General features: G+C 46.2%; 1 protein-coding gene and 1 long non-coding RNA gene across 2 annotated transcripts in view; one reads left to right on the forward strand and one right to left on the reverse strand.

Annotated features, from left to right (window-relative positions):
- LOC128143508 (centrosome-associated protein CEP250-like) overlaps positions 1-15,687 on the reverse strand; it is a 36,085-nt gene that overhangs the window by 13,295 nt on the left and 7,103 nt on the right. The window contains exons 8-22 of the mRNA XM_052790811.1: positions 15,473-15,571; positions 14,306-14,467; positions 13,808-13,986; positions 13,173-13,355; positions 12,104-12,248; positions 11,673-11,819; positions 11,255-11,485; positions 8,818-9,011; positions 6,493-6,620; positions 6,115-6,284; positions 5,119-5,298; positions 3,383-3,517; positions 2,898-3,041; positions 2,144-2,445; positions 745-904 (exon numbers count right to left, since the gene is read on the reverse strand). Coding sequence (XP_052646771.1) covers positions 745-904; positions 2,144-2,445; positions 2,898-3,041; positions 3,383-3,517; positions 5,119-5,298; positions 6,115-6,284; positions 6,493-6,620; positions 8,818-9,011; positions 11,255-11,485; positions 11,673-11,819; positions 12,104-12,248; positions 13,173-13,355; positions 13,808-13,986; positions 14,306-14,467; positions 15,473-15,571 — 2,559 coding nt within the window. The remainder of the gene's footprint in view (positions 1-744; positions 905-2,143; positions 2,446-2,897; positions 3,042-3,382; positions 3,518-5,118; positions 5,299-6,114; positions 6,285-6,492; positions 6,621-8,817; positions 9,012-11,254; positions 11,486-11,672; positions 11,820-12,103; positions 12,249-13,172; positions 13,356-13,807; positions 13,987-14,305; positions 14,468-15,472; positions 15,572-15,687) is intronic.
- LOC128143516 (uncharacterized) lies at positions 14,463-15,535 on the forward strand. Its single transcript, XR_008235779.1, has 2 exons — positions 14,463-14,668; positions 14,713-15,535. It is a non-coding gene; the product is annotated as an uncharacterized LOC128143516 (long non-coding RNA).

Here is a 15,687-nt window from a genome sequence, read left to right on the forward strand (position 1 = left end):
CAGGAAGTAGAGGAAGGAATGAAGGAGAGATTACTTCAAGCAAAAAACACAGTGGAAACTGAAGGCACAAAGCCAAGGATTCAAACTGAGAAAAATAAGCTAGAAACAGGTATCTGGAAGCTAAGGGGCCAAAAGGAAGTTTCCCCATCCCCAAAGGAATGGTTGAACTGTCAGATTTTCATGCTTTCCAACCTCAGAAATTAAGTTCTCTGTGTGTGTGTGCGCACACATGCGCACATGTGTGTGTGTAAGGGTGAGAGTGGATGGCTGGCAGGATGAGGTGGCAGATCAAGCATCCCTACATGGAGAGCAGGTCTGCCAGGGAGGCTTGGGAGTAGAAGTAAAGGGGAGACAATCGGCATCCTTTATTATCTCCAAAATGCCAGAGGAACTGCCTGAGATGGAAGTGCCTTCCACAGACTGCGATAACCACTTCTGTTTCACTAGATTGCTCAGTGCCCGACAGAGGTAGAAACACCATCTCGGACAACACTTGTAACAGAGATACTGAGAAGCTCCAAGGAGTCTTCTGTTTCTCCTCAGAGATTTAATGCCATGAACCATGAGAAAATAGGGGAAAACATAGGCAGAACATAGCCGATCCAGCCTTCACCTCAATGTGCAAAGTCTCTGGGCAGAATACGGAAGGAGTGTACCTTGTTGGGAGGGGAAACAAGTTGGGGCCTACAAGCTGAAGGTGGTATTCTATGTCCCTGGAGAAGAGGATGCTAGTGCATAGGTCACCTGGTTGTTGAGCTCTTCTATTTCTCTTCTGTGGTCTGAATGAAGCTGCTGGGCCTGGTGAATAGCAGATAGAAGCTGAGACACTTCATTGTGCTGAGCAAGGTTGTTTTCTTCCAGGGTTCTGAGGCTTACTTCTTTCTCTTCCAGAGACAGAGTCAGCCTGAAAGGGAGAGCATGCAACTCATTACTGCATGGTGTAACATTTAATAAACTCTTAGGACTTCCACCACCAAGGGCAAAATTGCTTTGTCTGCTGAGGTTTGTCTAAACAACTAGGCTGCTTGTCCAGTCCTAAGCCAGGCTGGCAGTCACACCCAAGCATGTGCCCACTACACTTTTTTCCACAGAAGAGAGGTGAACTACTGGCTAAATACCCAATCTTTTTTGAGATAGGAATGTGAATATGAACATAACAAAGCCTTGAAATGAAGACATTAAAAAAGAGGAAAATTTTTCTTTTGACTAATGAGACTCCAAGGGAGAGGTTTTGTCAATAATGAAGACACATTTTCTTCCCCTAGCTCGTTATCTCCTGGTAGGAACAGCAGCAAATGACACCAAGGTGATCTTTGGGGAGTTTCATAAGACTTGCCAGCACCCGTATTACTTTCAGCTAGAGAAATGAAGGCCAACACCAGAAGTGGTAATGGAGGCTTGGAGGAAATACTCAGATCTTTATATAAGATGCAGGATCCTCACAGGGGAAGCGAGAGTGCACTGCCTTTTATTTCTCTTCATCAATGAAGATACGCATTGAAGACTGGCAGGACTTTCCCAGGTGAAGTAGTCTACCTACCCTTTCTCTTCTTTCTTGCATTCCTTGTACAGTCAGTAACATCTGTAACTGTTGGGGCTGGCAAGGACCCTGCTCGAGCCCCTCCAGACACCTGTTGGGATTTTCTGAGGAACGAGGAAACAGATGGCAATAAGAAACATTCTTGTTTCTGGGGTGCCTCAGAGAGGAATCTGGCTTAGTTCAAAATCATGGTTTTAAGATGGCTTCTGCCAACCAAAGGTATCAGGATGGAAGACTGATACAGATCCCAAATGTTTAAAGTTTACTGGACCCAAGGTGGAGATGATGGATTTATCTAGCTCATTATACTGCAGCTCGTCCTGCCTCCTTTGGTGTGTTTCAGATTTGAAACCCCTGAAAGTTTCATTTAAAAGTATTAACATGCCAACCTAACAAAAGAACACATCCTTTTAAGGCTCCAAAAGCCATTGTCTTCAGAAAAACTGTAACTGAAGGATTAAAAGAAAAGAAAATGAAACACATCTGCATGGATAATTCAGAACTCTGCTTTTTAGGAAATACTCCAGAGCTATTTCTATATGCAAAGATCTGAAAGAGGGAATCCATTAAACAGAATGGAGAGTCTCACAGGCTTTCATTTACCTGTCTTTTTCACCCTCTAGGACCTTCAACAAAGCCTGAAATTCTGTGTTGTGACGCTCCACTTCTTCCCATCGACTCCTTTCCCCCTCCAATGACTGCAGACGCACTTGCAGCTCTTTGTTCTGATGTTCTACCTCCTCCCATTGACTCCTCTTCTCCTCCAGGATCTTCTGGAGGTGCACAGCCTCCAGCACCTTTTGCCTTGACAGTTCCTGAGCCTCACTCAGATCTTGCTGAGCTTTGCGACCAATCACTTGCTGGGAATCTTCAGAGGCTGCTAGCTGAGATGTCAACTCTTCCACCTCAAGTAAAACATAACAAAGCAGTCAAAGACTACAGCTTGTCACTGTCAGCCATATCATATACTGTGAGGAAAGGGAAAGAACAACTTTAAATTTAACCCAATTATGAGAGTACCAGATTCACAATGGATACAGCTGACTTGTTTAAAAATCTAAGTGGGTCACCATGTTCATCCGAAAAACCACCTTAAAAAGCAAGGCTAGCAGTAACAGGCCAGCAGAAATCCATTTTGATGATTGCTGGCAAACAGACAAAAGGACTAGCCCCTATGTGCAGGGCAGCAGCTGAGATTCAGCTGACCAGTACGTCTCCTTCAGACCAGCTGAGATGGAGACCACAGTATGATGGCAGTCAGAGGGATTACCCCTTCAGCCTGCACTGCAATGGAAAGGCAAGAAGGGGAGAGACCACCTGTTTGATGACTGGAGTATCTTATTGCTGTTTCAATCACCTGTTTTTGTAGAGCATCCCTCTGCTGAAGAAGGATATTCATTTCCTCTTTGAGGGTTTTGATTTCTTCCTTGTGCCTCTTCTCCACTGTCTTCATCTTACCCCAAGTTTCCTGCAGCTCTGCTTGCAGCTTTTCTGTGATGTTCTGTAAACACAAATGGGGAGCAAATTACTGGGACCTGCCATCAGGTTCAGCTTTTTCCTCTTTCTGTCTCAAAATCACATTCATTCAGCCACTTCTTTCTGCTTTTCTACCCAGCCCTGCTTCCACTGTAACCCTTCCTTCCTGTCGCTGATCTCTGGAGCTTACCAGGCTCTGTCCTTTCAGTGCCTGCAATAGCCCTTGCCTCCTCAGTCCCAGGACTTATGTTTTATGTCCTTTTTACTGCTCTTCACTCTGTTACCTGGTGCTCTCAGCCTCTCTCTCAGCTTACAGCCAATTGCCAGCTGCCTGTTCTTTCAGCCTACCCTATTAGTCAGACTCACCTGCCCATTCTCTTGCTGCTCTTTCACCTCGTGCCTGAGCTGCTCTAGCTGCTGGCAGGCTTCTCTTAAGTCTCCCTGAGTTTGGAGTAGTGTCTCTAATAAAGCATCCTTCTCACTCTCCTTTTCTAGCAGGACCTGCACAGAAATAAAGAGAAGACGGGTTTAAATTTCCCATGCAAAATTTGTGTGGCGAGGCTCAAAGACTGGTGGGCTAACGCATTCTCAAAGCACTATGCTGCTGGTCTCCTAGGTCATTATCTGCCCGCTTGGAAACACAGCTTCCTAAGTGAGACTGGCAGTATAAACATGGTCCATCCACAGTACATCTGTGATTGAATCTCCAACAAACTCTTGGTTGTCTAACAGGAAAAAGCGTGTCATTTCTCAAGTGTCTCACTTTGCTGGTGAGGGTATCCCTCGTCTTCTGCTGTGTCCTGTTTGTCTAGCGACTTTTGCACCTAGTTGGCAGTAGAGAAAACACAAGACTGCCAGAGGGCTGAAGCTAGCAGTTCCTTCAGAAAACTCATGTATTCTAAGTAAGGTTTGGTGAAAATTACTTCAGTTTTAAGGTATTCAGTAGACTTTGGGAAAGTACTCACATTACAGGGACACACTGTCATCTCTGAGCACTGCCCTGTCATTTCAGTAACTCTAGACACAGTTGGGGGTACTGCTGTCCCTAGGCAGTCTGCATAAAGAGGACTTTGGGTAGGACACAAGAAAGACTATCAGCATATGACAGGGTTGCTTTGGCAAAGGAGATCTGGGCACAAAATAGCTTACCAGCAACTGACTTCAAACACAGCCCAGAAGACACCTCTGTTTGACTGCTCAGAAATATTTCAGAGGAGTCTTTAAAAAGATTTTTCTTTTGTCAACAATCCTGCCACACCACCCTGTGCCCCCCAGACAAAAACCCCATCCTTGTGGGGATTCAGTCCTACAAACTCAGTTTGGTCTTTAATGGGGTTAAGTAAACATCAAAAGAGGACCATTCAGAGAACTGTGTAGATACTCTGAGATAAGTCTTAAAAAAAACCAGAACACAATAGCAGCAAAAAAATCTAAAATGAAAGGTGACATTTTGTAGCAGGGAACCATCTGGAGACGTGAGCCGAGTAACAACGGGACACCGATACGGTTAAAGCTGTTCTCCCTTTATTGCCCAAATAGCATGCTTATATACCTTGTCAAGCTAAACATCAGCTGTCCACGCGCCAAAAGCTAAAATATAATTGGTTATACTATCTCTGTCCACGCGCATAAACATAGGACACAATTGGTTATACTAACTCTGTACACGCGCCTAAACATAGGACACAATTGGTTATACTAACTAAAACATGCGAAACTTGTCTCAGCCTAATTGGTTAAGATAAACTGCCGAATTGAGGTTCTTCGTGCCAAGTTCCCTTTATCTTGGAATGTGCACCTGTGTTCTTCTAATTGGCATCTTTCTTTTTTTGTCTTCTTGTTTATTCTGTTCAAGGCCTTCTAAAGGCGTCTGGAATGCTTTTGCGACCGTTAGCTAAATATGTGTCCGCAACAACATTTCTGCCTGGCTTCCTATGAGAGGACTCATTCCTAGTCCCAAACATAGCCCTGCTCACCTTTCACCTCACCAAATTCAATGTAGAAAACATGTAAGGCATGCTCCACACAGCCCGATACCCAGCCATCTCCCACAGCTCTAGCCTTGCAAAAAACCACACCAATTCTCCTTTCACAGTCTTTACCTCTTGCTTGGCATTCTCCACTCTCGTCCGTTCCTCCTCTTGTTGAGCTTGCATGGTAGCAACTTTCTGCTTCATATCAAACAGCTTCTTCTCGTGCTCCCTTTCTGTCTCTGCCTTCTCCTTTTCCCACTGCTCCAGCATCTCCTGTAGCTCTGAATGGTGCCCTTCCCGCTCGCTTGCCTGATGAGGGGAGAAAAAGACTTCAAGATGGAGTCCCAGCCAAGCTTCTCAAAAAAATGGGAAGCTTCATCCCTCCCACAAACCCCCACCTCAACAGCGCACAGTAGTGGCTTTGTGCCCTCCATAAATCATGTCCTATCAAGGAACTTAAAAGGAGGGTCAGCTGGTGGAAGAAGAGGAGATGTTACCTTCCCCTCTCTGGCGGCTGCCTGTTTCCTAGCACCTCTCGCCTACGGGATTTCTCTCTAGTCTCAGAGTCTCTATTTTCAAAGCTCAACTCCATTCTCATCGAGGAAAAGATGCAGATGGACTGCAGGGTGAGAAAGAGACCAGCACCCCGATGCCCTAGTCACAAGACGGGCCACGAACTCAAGTACCAGGAACAAGGGGCTGTTCCATCTGTTCTGTATGCTTTAAGCCCAAAGATAACACCTCTGTCAACCGTGAAAGGACAGAAAGAAAGGAACAAAGTTCCCACGACTGCAGTTGGCAGGAAAGTTAGGAGTCTACTTCATGGTAGACAGGAGTCTGGTAAGATCCTACCCCTTTACTGCCATGCTTTGGGTGGGGACCACCCAACCTTCTGCTCAACTCGTCTCAGGCCCACAGGGAATCCGTGGCTTGCATTTACTGTCCCGGCATAGTCCTGTAGGTCTTCACGTGCTTTCAAGTGCAAGCCGTTGGCTCTGCTGCCTGGCCTAGCAACGTGTGGCCTATGACAGACGCTTGCTGCCATCTCACACGCTCAGGCTATTATTCTTCTAAAGCCAGCCCACAAAGCTTGCCTGAAGAATTCAGAAGCATATTGTTTCCTACCAGGTCTTGCAGGAGCTTGTTTATTTCCACTTCGTGATCAGTTTCCCGAAGTCTGAGGGTATCGTTATACTGCTCTTCTGTCCGCAAGAGCTGTTGCGCCATGTTTGCCCGTTCCTGCTTCATGAGAGATCTCTCTGCTTCCAGCTCACATTGAAGGCACTTCACTTCCCCTGCAAACGTGACAAATGGCAAGATTCAGGGCCTACACAAACAGCGGTTCTGACTTCACTAACCTTCAGCCATTTGAATTTTTTCAGTGTAGGAGGGATCTGTCTCCAGCTCCTTCACTCCTTAGAAGCACTGCAGACAGAGAGCTATTTTTATACCATCCTCCCTAGGCAGGGGGATCACCGGAAACAAAGCACACGAGGCTCTCACCTTGTATCACCTCCTTGGCCTGCCTGACTGTGTGAAGTTGGATTTCAAGCTGACTCCTGGCGATCTCCAGCTGACATAAGCGCTGCTGAGCCTCAAGCAGGCTGGATTCCAGGGTCTCCTTCCCTGACCTACAAGACGCCAATACGGAGAGAAATGAGTTTCTTGCTCCTGACGCCCACAGGGAGTTAGTCCAGTGAGAACTGGTTCAAGATCCCTACCCCTCAGTACGGAAAATGGGTTGCATGGAAACTGGTATACAGAAGGCATATTTCTGCCGTTTAAAAGAGCAATGCAGGCCCCTCCGAGGGAAAGCCCAGGCTTTGCTTATGACCTAGCGTAACACAGAAAGCCCAGACGAATTTGATCTCCATAGCCAAATCTTAAATTGCTATTGTCTGATCTATGACACACGGGTAGCTGTGCTCACAAAGTCTGTGCCAGCAAGCAAAAGCCCAGCCTCTGCTCGCAGCCCTTTGCTCATCGTCACTTCCAGGTTGCTCTGCAGGGGCACAGAGTAAGAGTATCTCCCTGGCTGACTCGTGACTTTTTGATGCCGTTCGTAGTGTACGTACAGGGAGGTGATCTTCCAGACTCCCTATATTTCAAAGGGACTAAAGCCATACATCAGATGATATAGTAAAATCTCATGCTTGTAAGCAGCATCTGTGAGAAATCTGAACTAGATTTTATCTGAACAAGGACTACCTGAAAGGAGAGACAGGTAGCCTTCAGTTTAAACTCCTGGAAGTTCAAGAGAAAAACTTGCTACTTTTCTCTAGGCGTTGCTAACTAAGTAGGCAGTAGCCCAAATGACCTGCCGCTCTTTAAAATGGAAGTTGTAGTACTGCGGAGGCAAATTGTTACATCCATAGACTTCAACCAACTGCTGCGTATGACACACAGGATTCTGGAACCAGAAGCTGAAGTTGCCTCCCTGATCTAACACGGCGTCCTGCGTGCCAGGTTCCTACCATACACAGCACTGCCTCACTAGTACAGGCATGCAACCAGGATAACATCCTTCAGGGTAAAGGGGCACCCAAGTGGTACAACAATAAGACCCACAACAGTAGGATTTCACTGCTTTGATGGACGATGGAGGATGTCTCTTCAAGAAGGAGAACAAGCACATATTTCTGACTACGCCTATCTCTGGCAGTCCAAAGTAAATATGCTCCATTTTAAGGATAAATCAAAGTCAGTCTCTAAGAACAGAGAAGATAAGAATCCAAAACTGTGACGACAACAACAGGCTCCTGAGAACAACATCTGGCAAGAATAGTTGCTACAGCCCAATAATTGACAGAACATAATTCAGCTGGATCAAATAAGAGGAGCTGGAGCTCAGAAGCAGCAGCAGCTCTCAAGAAACAGACTGAGTCAAAATGGTATTTATCAGCCTTGCTAACAACATAGTCTGGAGGGGTAAAGTGTAAAAGTCAAAAAGCATGACAAACAATCTCTAAAATGTCATTTGTACAGCTCTGCAAGTTCAGGAGTCTTCTAAAAAAGACCTGAGAGGAGGACAAACATCTCAATACTTTTTTCTTTTTTGGTTTTTTTTTGGAAAAGCAGAACTTGTCGCATTTGATCTTAGAAACCTGATCCAGCAGAAGGACAAAATCTTGTTCCTTCCCTGTATAACCTCTCCGTGACGTCTGCCTCTAAACAGCATGTGGTAAGGAGAACAGGACCCAGACATCAATGATGGGCAAGAATCCCTGAAGACTGGCGAGCATTCAAAAGAGGTTTCCCTGCTGCTGGTGTAACCAACTCTAGGTCCTGCGCCATATTTAACGAGAGTTAGCTTAGAAATGGAAGGCAATCAAGATTTTCAGCACGAGCCTCTAGCTTCACCCTAAATGGCAGTGTCCTACTCGCAAGTCCGTATGTAACAGCCTTGAATTCTGAAGATCCCATGTCAAACTACTTGATAAGGAAAGATCCAAGTTCAAACGCGCAGAACAAGAAACCAAAACCAGAGAGAAGCTTTGGGTTTCAGTAAAAATCTGCATGGTTTAATTATTACTCAATGCAGAGCCAAGCTGGCTTGCTCTGGACTTCACACAGGAACGTGCAAGGAGGAATAAACAGGAGCCCAAAGGCTCAGGAGAGCTTTGCTAGCTTTAGCTGTCAGAAAAATAACATTCAAATCATGGTATACTATTTTTTTTTTTTTGCTCAAGATTCTTCCATTTTCTGTCCATGGAAGGTGAAAACAGCTGAAAACCACACAGGATGCAATGAATCTCGTGTAATGATTATCACCTCTATAATTACAGACATTAAATAATCTCCTGCCTAGGGTCTCCCCCCTGCCTTTACCTGGCCTCTGCCAGCTGCTCTGCAAGGCCTCGTCTCTCCCGCTCCATGGCTGCCAGTCGCACCTCTAGGGCGGCTTTCTCGTGCACCAGCAATTCCTTCTCCTTGGACACCTTGGCCAGTGCCTGCCCTTGGCGAGAGGACTCCTGCCGCAACTGCTCCAGACCACTGCTAGCTGACTCTTGCTGGCGGTGAACCTGAAAGCGGGACAAAATACAGTTAGAGTCCTTCCTCTGGAGTTCTGTGCAGAGCCAGCCAGTGCCACTTCTGAATCAGCTAGAGGAGAAAGAGCTCCGGTACTCTGGCCTGACATTTTAAAAGCATCTGCTGTATACCGCACTAATACCCTGGGCTGCCAAAAGGCATTAGGGCTGTTAACCTGAAAGCGATGTGTAAGGCCCTACTGGGTTGCCTGGGACCAGACAGCCCCTTCAGGACAAACGTACACACCTCAGACTACATGTTTTCATGCAAAAATACCACATCTTCCACAACTGCCACCTTGCAAACTAAAATTCTATCAGAATCTATTCCAGTGCTGGAAATTTTCAGAAAAGTTTGAGCAAAAGCAACTTTGCTTACTGAAGAAAGTGAAAATACACATGGTTTTTCCTTCTAGAGGAAAAAAAAAAAGATCAAACTGTCACCTGCTCCAGTGTGTAGAGCAGTTGGGTGCAATGAGGTGATCCTTGGCAGGGAAACAGCCCTTGTGGTGGGCAGTGTCATTTAGTGATTTACGAAAGTCTGGCTAGTGTGGCCAAAGAGATGGTAGACTCTGTACAGTAAGTTCATGTCAACAATACTGTTTACTTAAACAAGTTGTCTAATATACCTTGCTGGTATTCAAGCTTGAAAATTAACCGTGATTTTTCAGCTTTTTTCTTCAGTGTAACACCTCTGCTGGCTATTTGCCAAACATACCACGTACTCCAAAACTCCAAGACTGTCTAACAGAGAACAGACCATCAGAAACAAACAATTCTCCTCTCAAAGTTATGCCATAAGACCTAAGATTGTACATTATGAAACTGACACTGAAATGATGACAAACTCCCTAGTCTCCTCCAATGACATGATTCTCCCATGATTTTTTTCCAGGGTACCAAAATCCATTAGTCCAGAGTGAAGTCCTGTATGATCACCTATTTCTCATCTTCCTTAAAGCCTATAGAGGCTCTAACAATTCATACAATCACAGAATCATTTAGGTTGGAAAAGACCTTTAAGATCGTTGAGTCCAACCATAAACCTAACACTGCCAAGTCCACCACTAAACCATGTCCCTAAGCACCACATATACGCATCTTTTAAACACCTCCAAGGATGCTGACTCAACCACTTCCCTGGACAGCCTGTTCCAATGCTTGATAACCCTTTCAGTGAAGAAATATTTCCAAATATCCAATCTATACCTCCCCTGGTGCAACCTGAGGCCATAGACTCTCATCCTATCACTTGTTACTTGGGAAAAGAGACCAACACCCACCTCGCTACAACCTCCTTTTGGGTAGTTGTAGACAGCAATAAGGTCTCCCCTCAGCCTCCTTTTCTCCAGGCTAAACCCCAGTTTCCTCAGCCGCTCCTCATAAGACTTGTTCTCTAGACCCTTCACCAGCTTCGCTGTTCTTCTTGGGACATGCTTAGGCACCTCAATGTCTTACTTCTAGTGAGGGGCCCAAAACTGAACACAGTATTTGAGGTGCCCCACTGCCAGTGCCGAGTACAGGGGGACAATCACTTCCCTCGTCCTGCTGGCCACACTATTTCTGATACAAGCCAGGATGCTACTGGCCTTCTGGGCCACCTGGGCACACTGCTGGCTCATATTCAGCCAGCTGTCAACCATCACCCCCAGGTCCTTTTCCCCTAGGCAGCTTTCCAACCACAATGTTGCACGTATGTCGTAAAATACAGTTTCAACAATTTCAGGATGTCATTCCCGTTCTTGGCAGTACAAGACAGCAGACACTGACTTGCCGCTTTGTCCCGCCCTCTAGGCCCCAACAAGTGGAGCTTGGAAAGTTGCAGACTTCACAACAAAAAGCATAAATAGAAACATGCAACCCCGGGGGTTTTTGGCCTCAGAAAATGGGTGAAGAGCTACCCTGTTTGCTTCTTTCGACGCATGTGAGAGTAGTAGCCTCACGCAGATTCGTGGGCAAGGCAAATCACCTCTCTGCAGCTTATCAAAAGTCAAAAAAGAGGCCAACACAGGCAGGTGGATTAAAGGAATCTGTAGAAGCAGAGGACAACTCAGAGAATTGCACAACAGCTCTGCAAGCCATCAACACATTTCCGGAAGGAAGTAAACAAAGCCGTCTGACCTCCAGCGCTACCAAGTGTCTCCTTGACAAAAACCACTGCAGAATCCAACAGATACAGCTTCACTGAGCCAAGCAGCCAAAAGCCCACCCAGAAAGCACCAGGTTTTTGGTCTCACCTGATTGAGTTTCTCTTGGGTTTCTGCCTTCTCCTCTGCCAGCATCCTCAGCTCTACCTGCAGCCCCTCCTGTTGCTCCTCTGCTTCCTTCAGCAGCTGCTCCAGGTGGGCTTTCTCTGCGCTCAGCGCCTCATTTGTTCTCTCCCACAAGTTCAGCTTCTCCTGGTCAGAGATCTTTGCTCTCTCCATCTCATCCACTTTACCTGACAGAACGTCATGCTCTTGCTCCAGCTACAATCACAGAAGCACAGAGGAAATAAAATAAAAGTAAGATTTACTCTGTAGGAGCTTTGGCTTGGACAGAGAAAAGAGCAACGTTTCCATATTCAGACAGTCATACTGTCTGAAGGCAAGAAGTCTGAGAAGCAGCAGCAGCTGGAGACAAACACCTGGCAAGATCTTTGACAACTCTGCTCACCTGCAACACAAGTTTGTTCAGCTGCACTTTATCCAAGGCAAGAGCTTCATTGATACTGCTCATGTTCGCTGCTGCAACGTGTAGATTGGCTATTTCAGCACTCAGCTTATTCTGAGCCCCTGTCAACTCTGCTACCGACTGCTCTGCCTGAAGAGACGAAAGAACAACATGACAACAAAGACAGGAAAATCCCTGACTTCAAGCAGCAACTCCAGATCCCCTGTCGTGTCTCTGACACACTCCCAGTTCAGCGTTCCCAACAAGCACGTGGGCACTAACTACACCAGAGAGCCTCTGTGGTCTGATCACCGTCTTCCAAGAAGGACAACAACATTGTCCCTGTCTTCTACTGCCAGAAACAGCATCTGTGGTGGTCTTGCTATCACAACTGCCTCTCCCACAAGTGCTGCCTCGGAATAAGGTGACCATACCTTCTCCAGTGCCACGGTAAGCTCCTGTTTCTCTTGCTTCAGCAGATCCCTCTGAAGGTGCGATTCCTCCAGCATCTCTCTTGCGACCACCAACTCGCTCTGTAATAATGAATGTTCTCCTTCAAGTGCAGCTAAGTCCTTCAGTCTATGAGAAGGGGAAAGACAAACAAGTTTTTAATGTAAAAACATTCTCATTTCCAAAACCAAGAGTACATCCTATGTCCCAGATATGGCAGTTTGAATTATTTCCAACAGCTTTCTATTTACACCTAAAGAATGCTGGAATTTCCTGACTAGAGCTGCATCACTCTTTGTCATTGCTGTAGGTGAAATGTTTGTCATAGAGCAAGTAAAACAAGCTTCCAGAAATCACAGGAAGTTTCCAAAAAGTTCACATGCTCTCAACAGCCTCCTGCCTCTTAGTTCTCTCTCTCCTTTCCAAAGTTCTTCTTTGGGTAAGACACGACTTCTTAACTCTGCATTAATATTCCCACAATTACACTTGCCTTCAGCAGTGAAACGATGAAAGAGCCTGCAATCTATCTGGGGAGGAGATGTGTATGAATCTCCAATCCAATAATCACAGGATCACAGGATGATTCAGGCTGGCAGGGACCCCAGAAGGCCTCTAGCCCAATCTTCAGCTCAAAGCAGCTGGGATCAGCTATGGAATCAGTCCAGGTTGCTCAAGGCTCTATCCAGCTGGGTCTTCCCAATTTCCAGGGGTGGAAGCTGCAGCACCTCTCTGAGCAACCTGTTCTGCTGCATGATTGCTTTCATGGTTCAATTTTTTTGTTCTCCTTAAATCCAGTCTGAACCTCTCTTGTTTCAGCTTATGCCTGTCATCAACTACTCTGATCAGGTTTGGAGTGATTTTTTTCAAGGGTCATAAAGAAAGTCCAAGGAGGCAGCTATGCTCTATTATTTCAGTAGGTAGCCAGACCTGCCCATGTGCTCCCTTCCCTTTCTATGCTACAAATGATGAGCATGAGAAAATTCATTCCTTTACCATGGGCCTCCTAAAGTCCAGCAATGCCCACCCCTGCACAGAGAAGGCTTTAACACTCACAGGAGCTCCCGGTCACGACACGCTCTCTCCATCATCTCTTGCTGCTCCACCTTTTCCCCCTGGGCTGAATCTTCCTTCAGCTGCAGTTCAGTGTTACTTTGACGCAGACGCGAGGCTTCTTGCTCCATTAGTTCAAGCTGTTGCCGTAGCTCTTCCCTGGTTTTCTCAAGGTTTGCACAGTCACTGCAGAGACAAAGCTCAGTTAGAAGAAGGAAGAGGCCTGAAGAGTCACGGATCCCATTTTCATCATTCCAGGATAGAGTTGTGGGGAGCACGGTAAGGAAGAACTTGCTCTTCCCCTTGCAAGGTAACTGAAGAGGGAAAGAGAAAGAAAGGCAGGATTTGCCTTCATTCAGTGAGAAACAGTGGCTAGGAAAGGGCATGCAAAGAACAGAATTCAGACAAGCAGCATATCGAGAGGGAGGCGTCTTGTCTTCCAACATTGCTCTGAAACTCCAAGACAGCCTGAGGATTCACAGTAGAGCATGGAAAGCAGTGACAGAAGGATGCTAAAGCGCCAAAGAGAGGCATACGCGTCGTAGGGCAGGCAAGTTCTTTGCCCAGTAACACTGCTGAACTCCCACAACTGGAAGCAAGATTGCTTCTAGAACACAGGAGGAGGAGGAAACACTCACCTTCTGAGTGCTTCTACCAGAGACTGGAGGTGCTGCCGGTGGCTGCTGGACGTCTTGTATTCCTCCTCCAGTTGCTCAAGCCTTTGCTGCAGGTTCCTGCACTTCTCTTCCTGCTGTCTGTGCTGGTGCAGCAGGAAACCGATAGAGTCCTGCCTGGCAGAAAGCTCTTCTTTTAGGGCCTGCAAGGAATGGGCAGGGAAGGAGCACAAACAAGCAATAAGGAGCAGGGAAGATGGTGCCAGATAGCTGGAAGAAGCAGCAAGCAGAGAGACAGCTCACCTGAAAGCAAAAGCTGTGTGTGATGAGGGAGTGGAGATCAAGGAGAGAAAAACAGTAGAACACAGAGCTGGCGAGACTGGCAAGGCAATACAGTACCAAGAGAGGGAAGGCTAGAAAGAAACTGGCTAAACTGGCTAAGTAAATGGAAAGGTTTCAAGCTAAGTGAGGCATTAGCAGCTGAGCCTGTGGCCAGTGGTGAAGACAAGCAGAAACCCTCACCTGTGTTGCTCCTCGCCTCCTTGCCAGTGCTTCCTGAACCAAGACAAAGGCATGCTCTGCATCAACGGAGCTCAGACAAGAGAGGATGGTGCTAGACTCTGCATGCTGGGAACTGTCAGTGCAGATAATGCTGACCATGCTGTCACTGTCACCTAACACCACCTGAAAGCCCACATCAAGCTGTTACTCTTTGCTCATTCTACTTGGTTTTCTTTATCTAGTTCTCCTTTTCCCCCCACTTCACCCTAGAGTCATTAAAAACTCAATTCTCTAATTTCTTCAGTCAACTGAGAAGTTTTGTCCCTGTGGCCACAAGTACTCCAGGGATTTCTGAGTACAGCTACTATAAACAAGAAGAAACAAGTGTGAAGTGACTGGAGGCTGCCTGAACACTCAGTTTCTTGAAGCTCTCAGGAATTATTTTGGTCTCCTTCAGCTGCTTAGAGCCACATACACAAGCACCAGATCAACACTGGAAATAGCAATGAAAGGAAACACTAACGCTGCCCAGGGAAGAAGGAAGCTGATGAATACTGGAAAACAGCAACGAAAAAGCTAATGTTTATAATTACTCTGAGCAGTAGCACACGGGGATAAAAATGACAACGCAAGGGGAAATAACTGACTTTGTGAGCGGCTGTGTAAGAGATCTGATGATTGAAACGCCCTCCATAGAGTGAAGTTTAGGACTAAGTTAAAGTTACCCCGAAACAGACCAGTTGCGATTCTGGGGAGCAAATGGTCAGTGAATGTAGAGTGAAGGAGCAGAGCTGGCAAGTGCATCGATTGAGCCAGTGACCTTTTATAAAAATCTGAAGAACAAGAGAGTCATTGCTCAAGGAGGGTGGGGGAAGCCTCCAAGAAACACTGGAATACAAATGTCAAGTAGCCAACTCAGAAAGCACAGTCCAAGAGAGACCTAAGCGGGATGGTGAAGGCAAAGGTACTGAACCTTCTTGCGACTCAGCTGAAGTGTCACAGGACAGCCAACTCAGAAGTTGTAACAAGTTTTATGTCAGAAAAGTGGTATAAAAAATTAAACAGCCGGTCACAGTTAACATAGACAGTACACAACATATACATCTATTCCCTGGGATAGTCTGTTGCCTTCCTCAAGTACTTTTAAATCAAATTTACAGGGATGTGGTCCCAACTCTGTACACTCACCTCAGTTATATCTTTTATCAGCTTTTGGAGGGAACGATTCTCTTCTTTGGCACTTTTAGTCAATGAAGCTTCATATTCTTTCTCTAACCGACTTGCTTCCTGAGAACAGAATAAAGAAAGGGTGGGCAGGGAAGATCTGCTCCCCTCTGTAGCATTCCTATCCTCAGTAGCACTGTCATGCCGATAAGCCTCAGCCCTGGTGAATCCAGTATATT

The sequence above is a fragment of the Harpia harpyja genome, chromosome 1, assembly GCF_026419915.1.
Source record: "Harpia harpyja isolate bHarHar1 chromosome 1, bHarHar1 primary haplotype, whole genome shotgun sequence".
NCBI classification, from domain to species: domain Eukaryota; kingdom Metazoa; phylum Chordata; class Aves; order Accipitriformes; family Accipitridae; genus Harpia; species Harpia harpyja.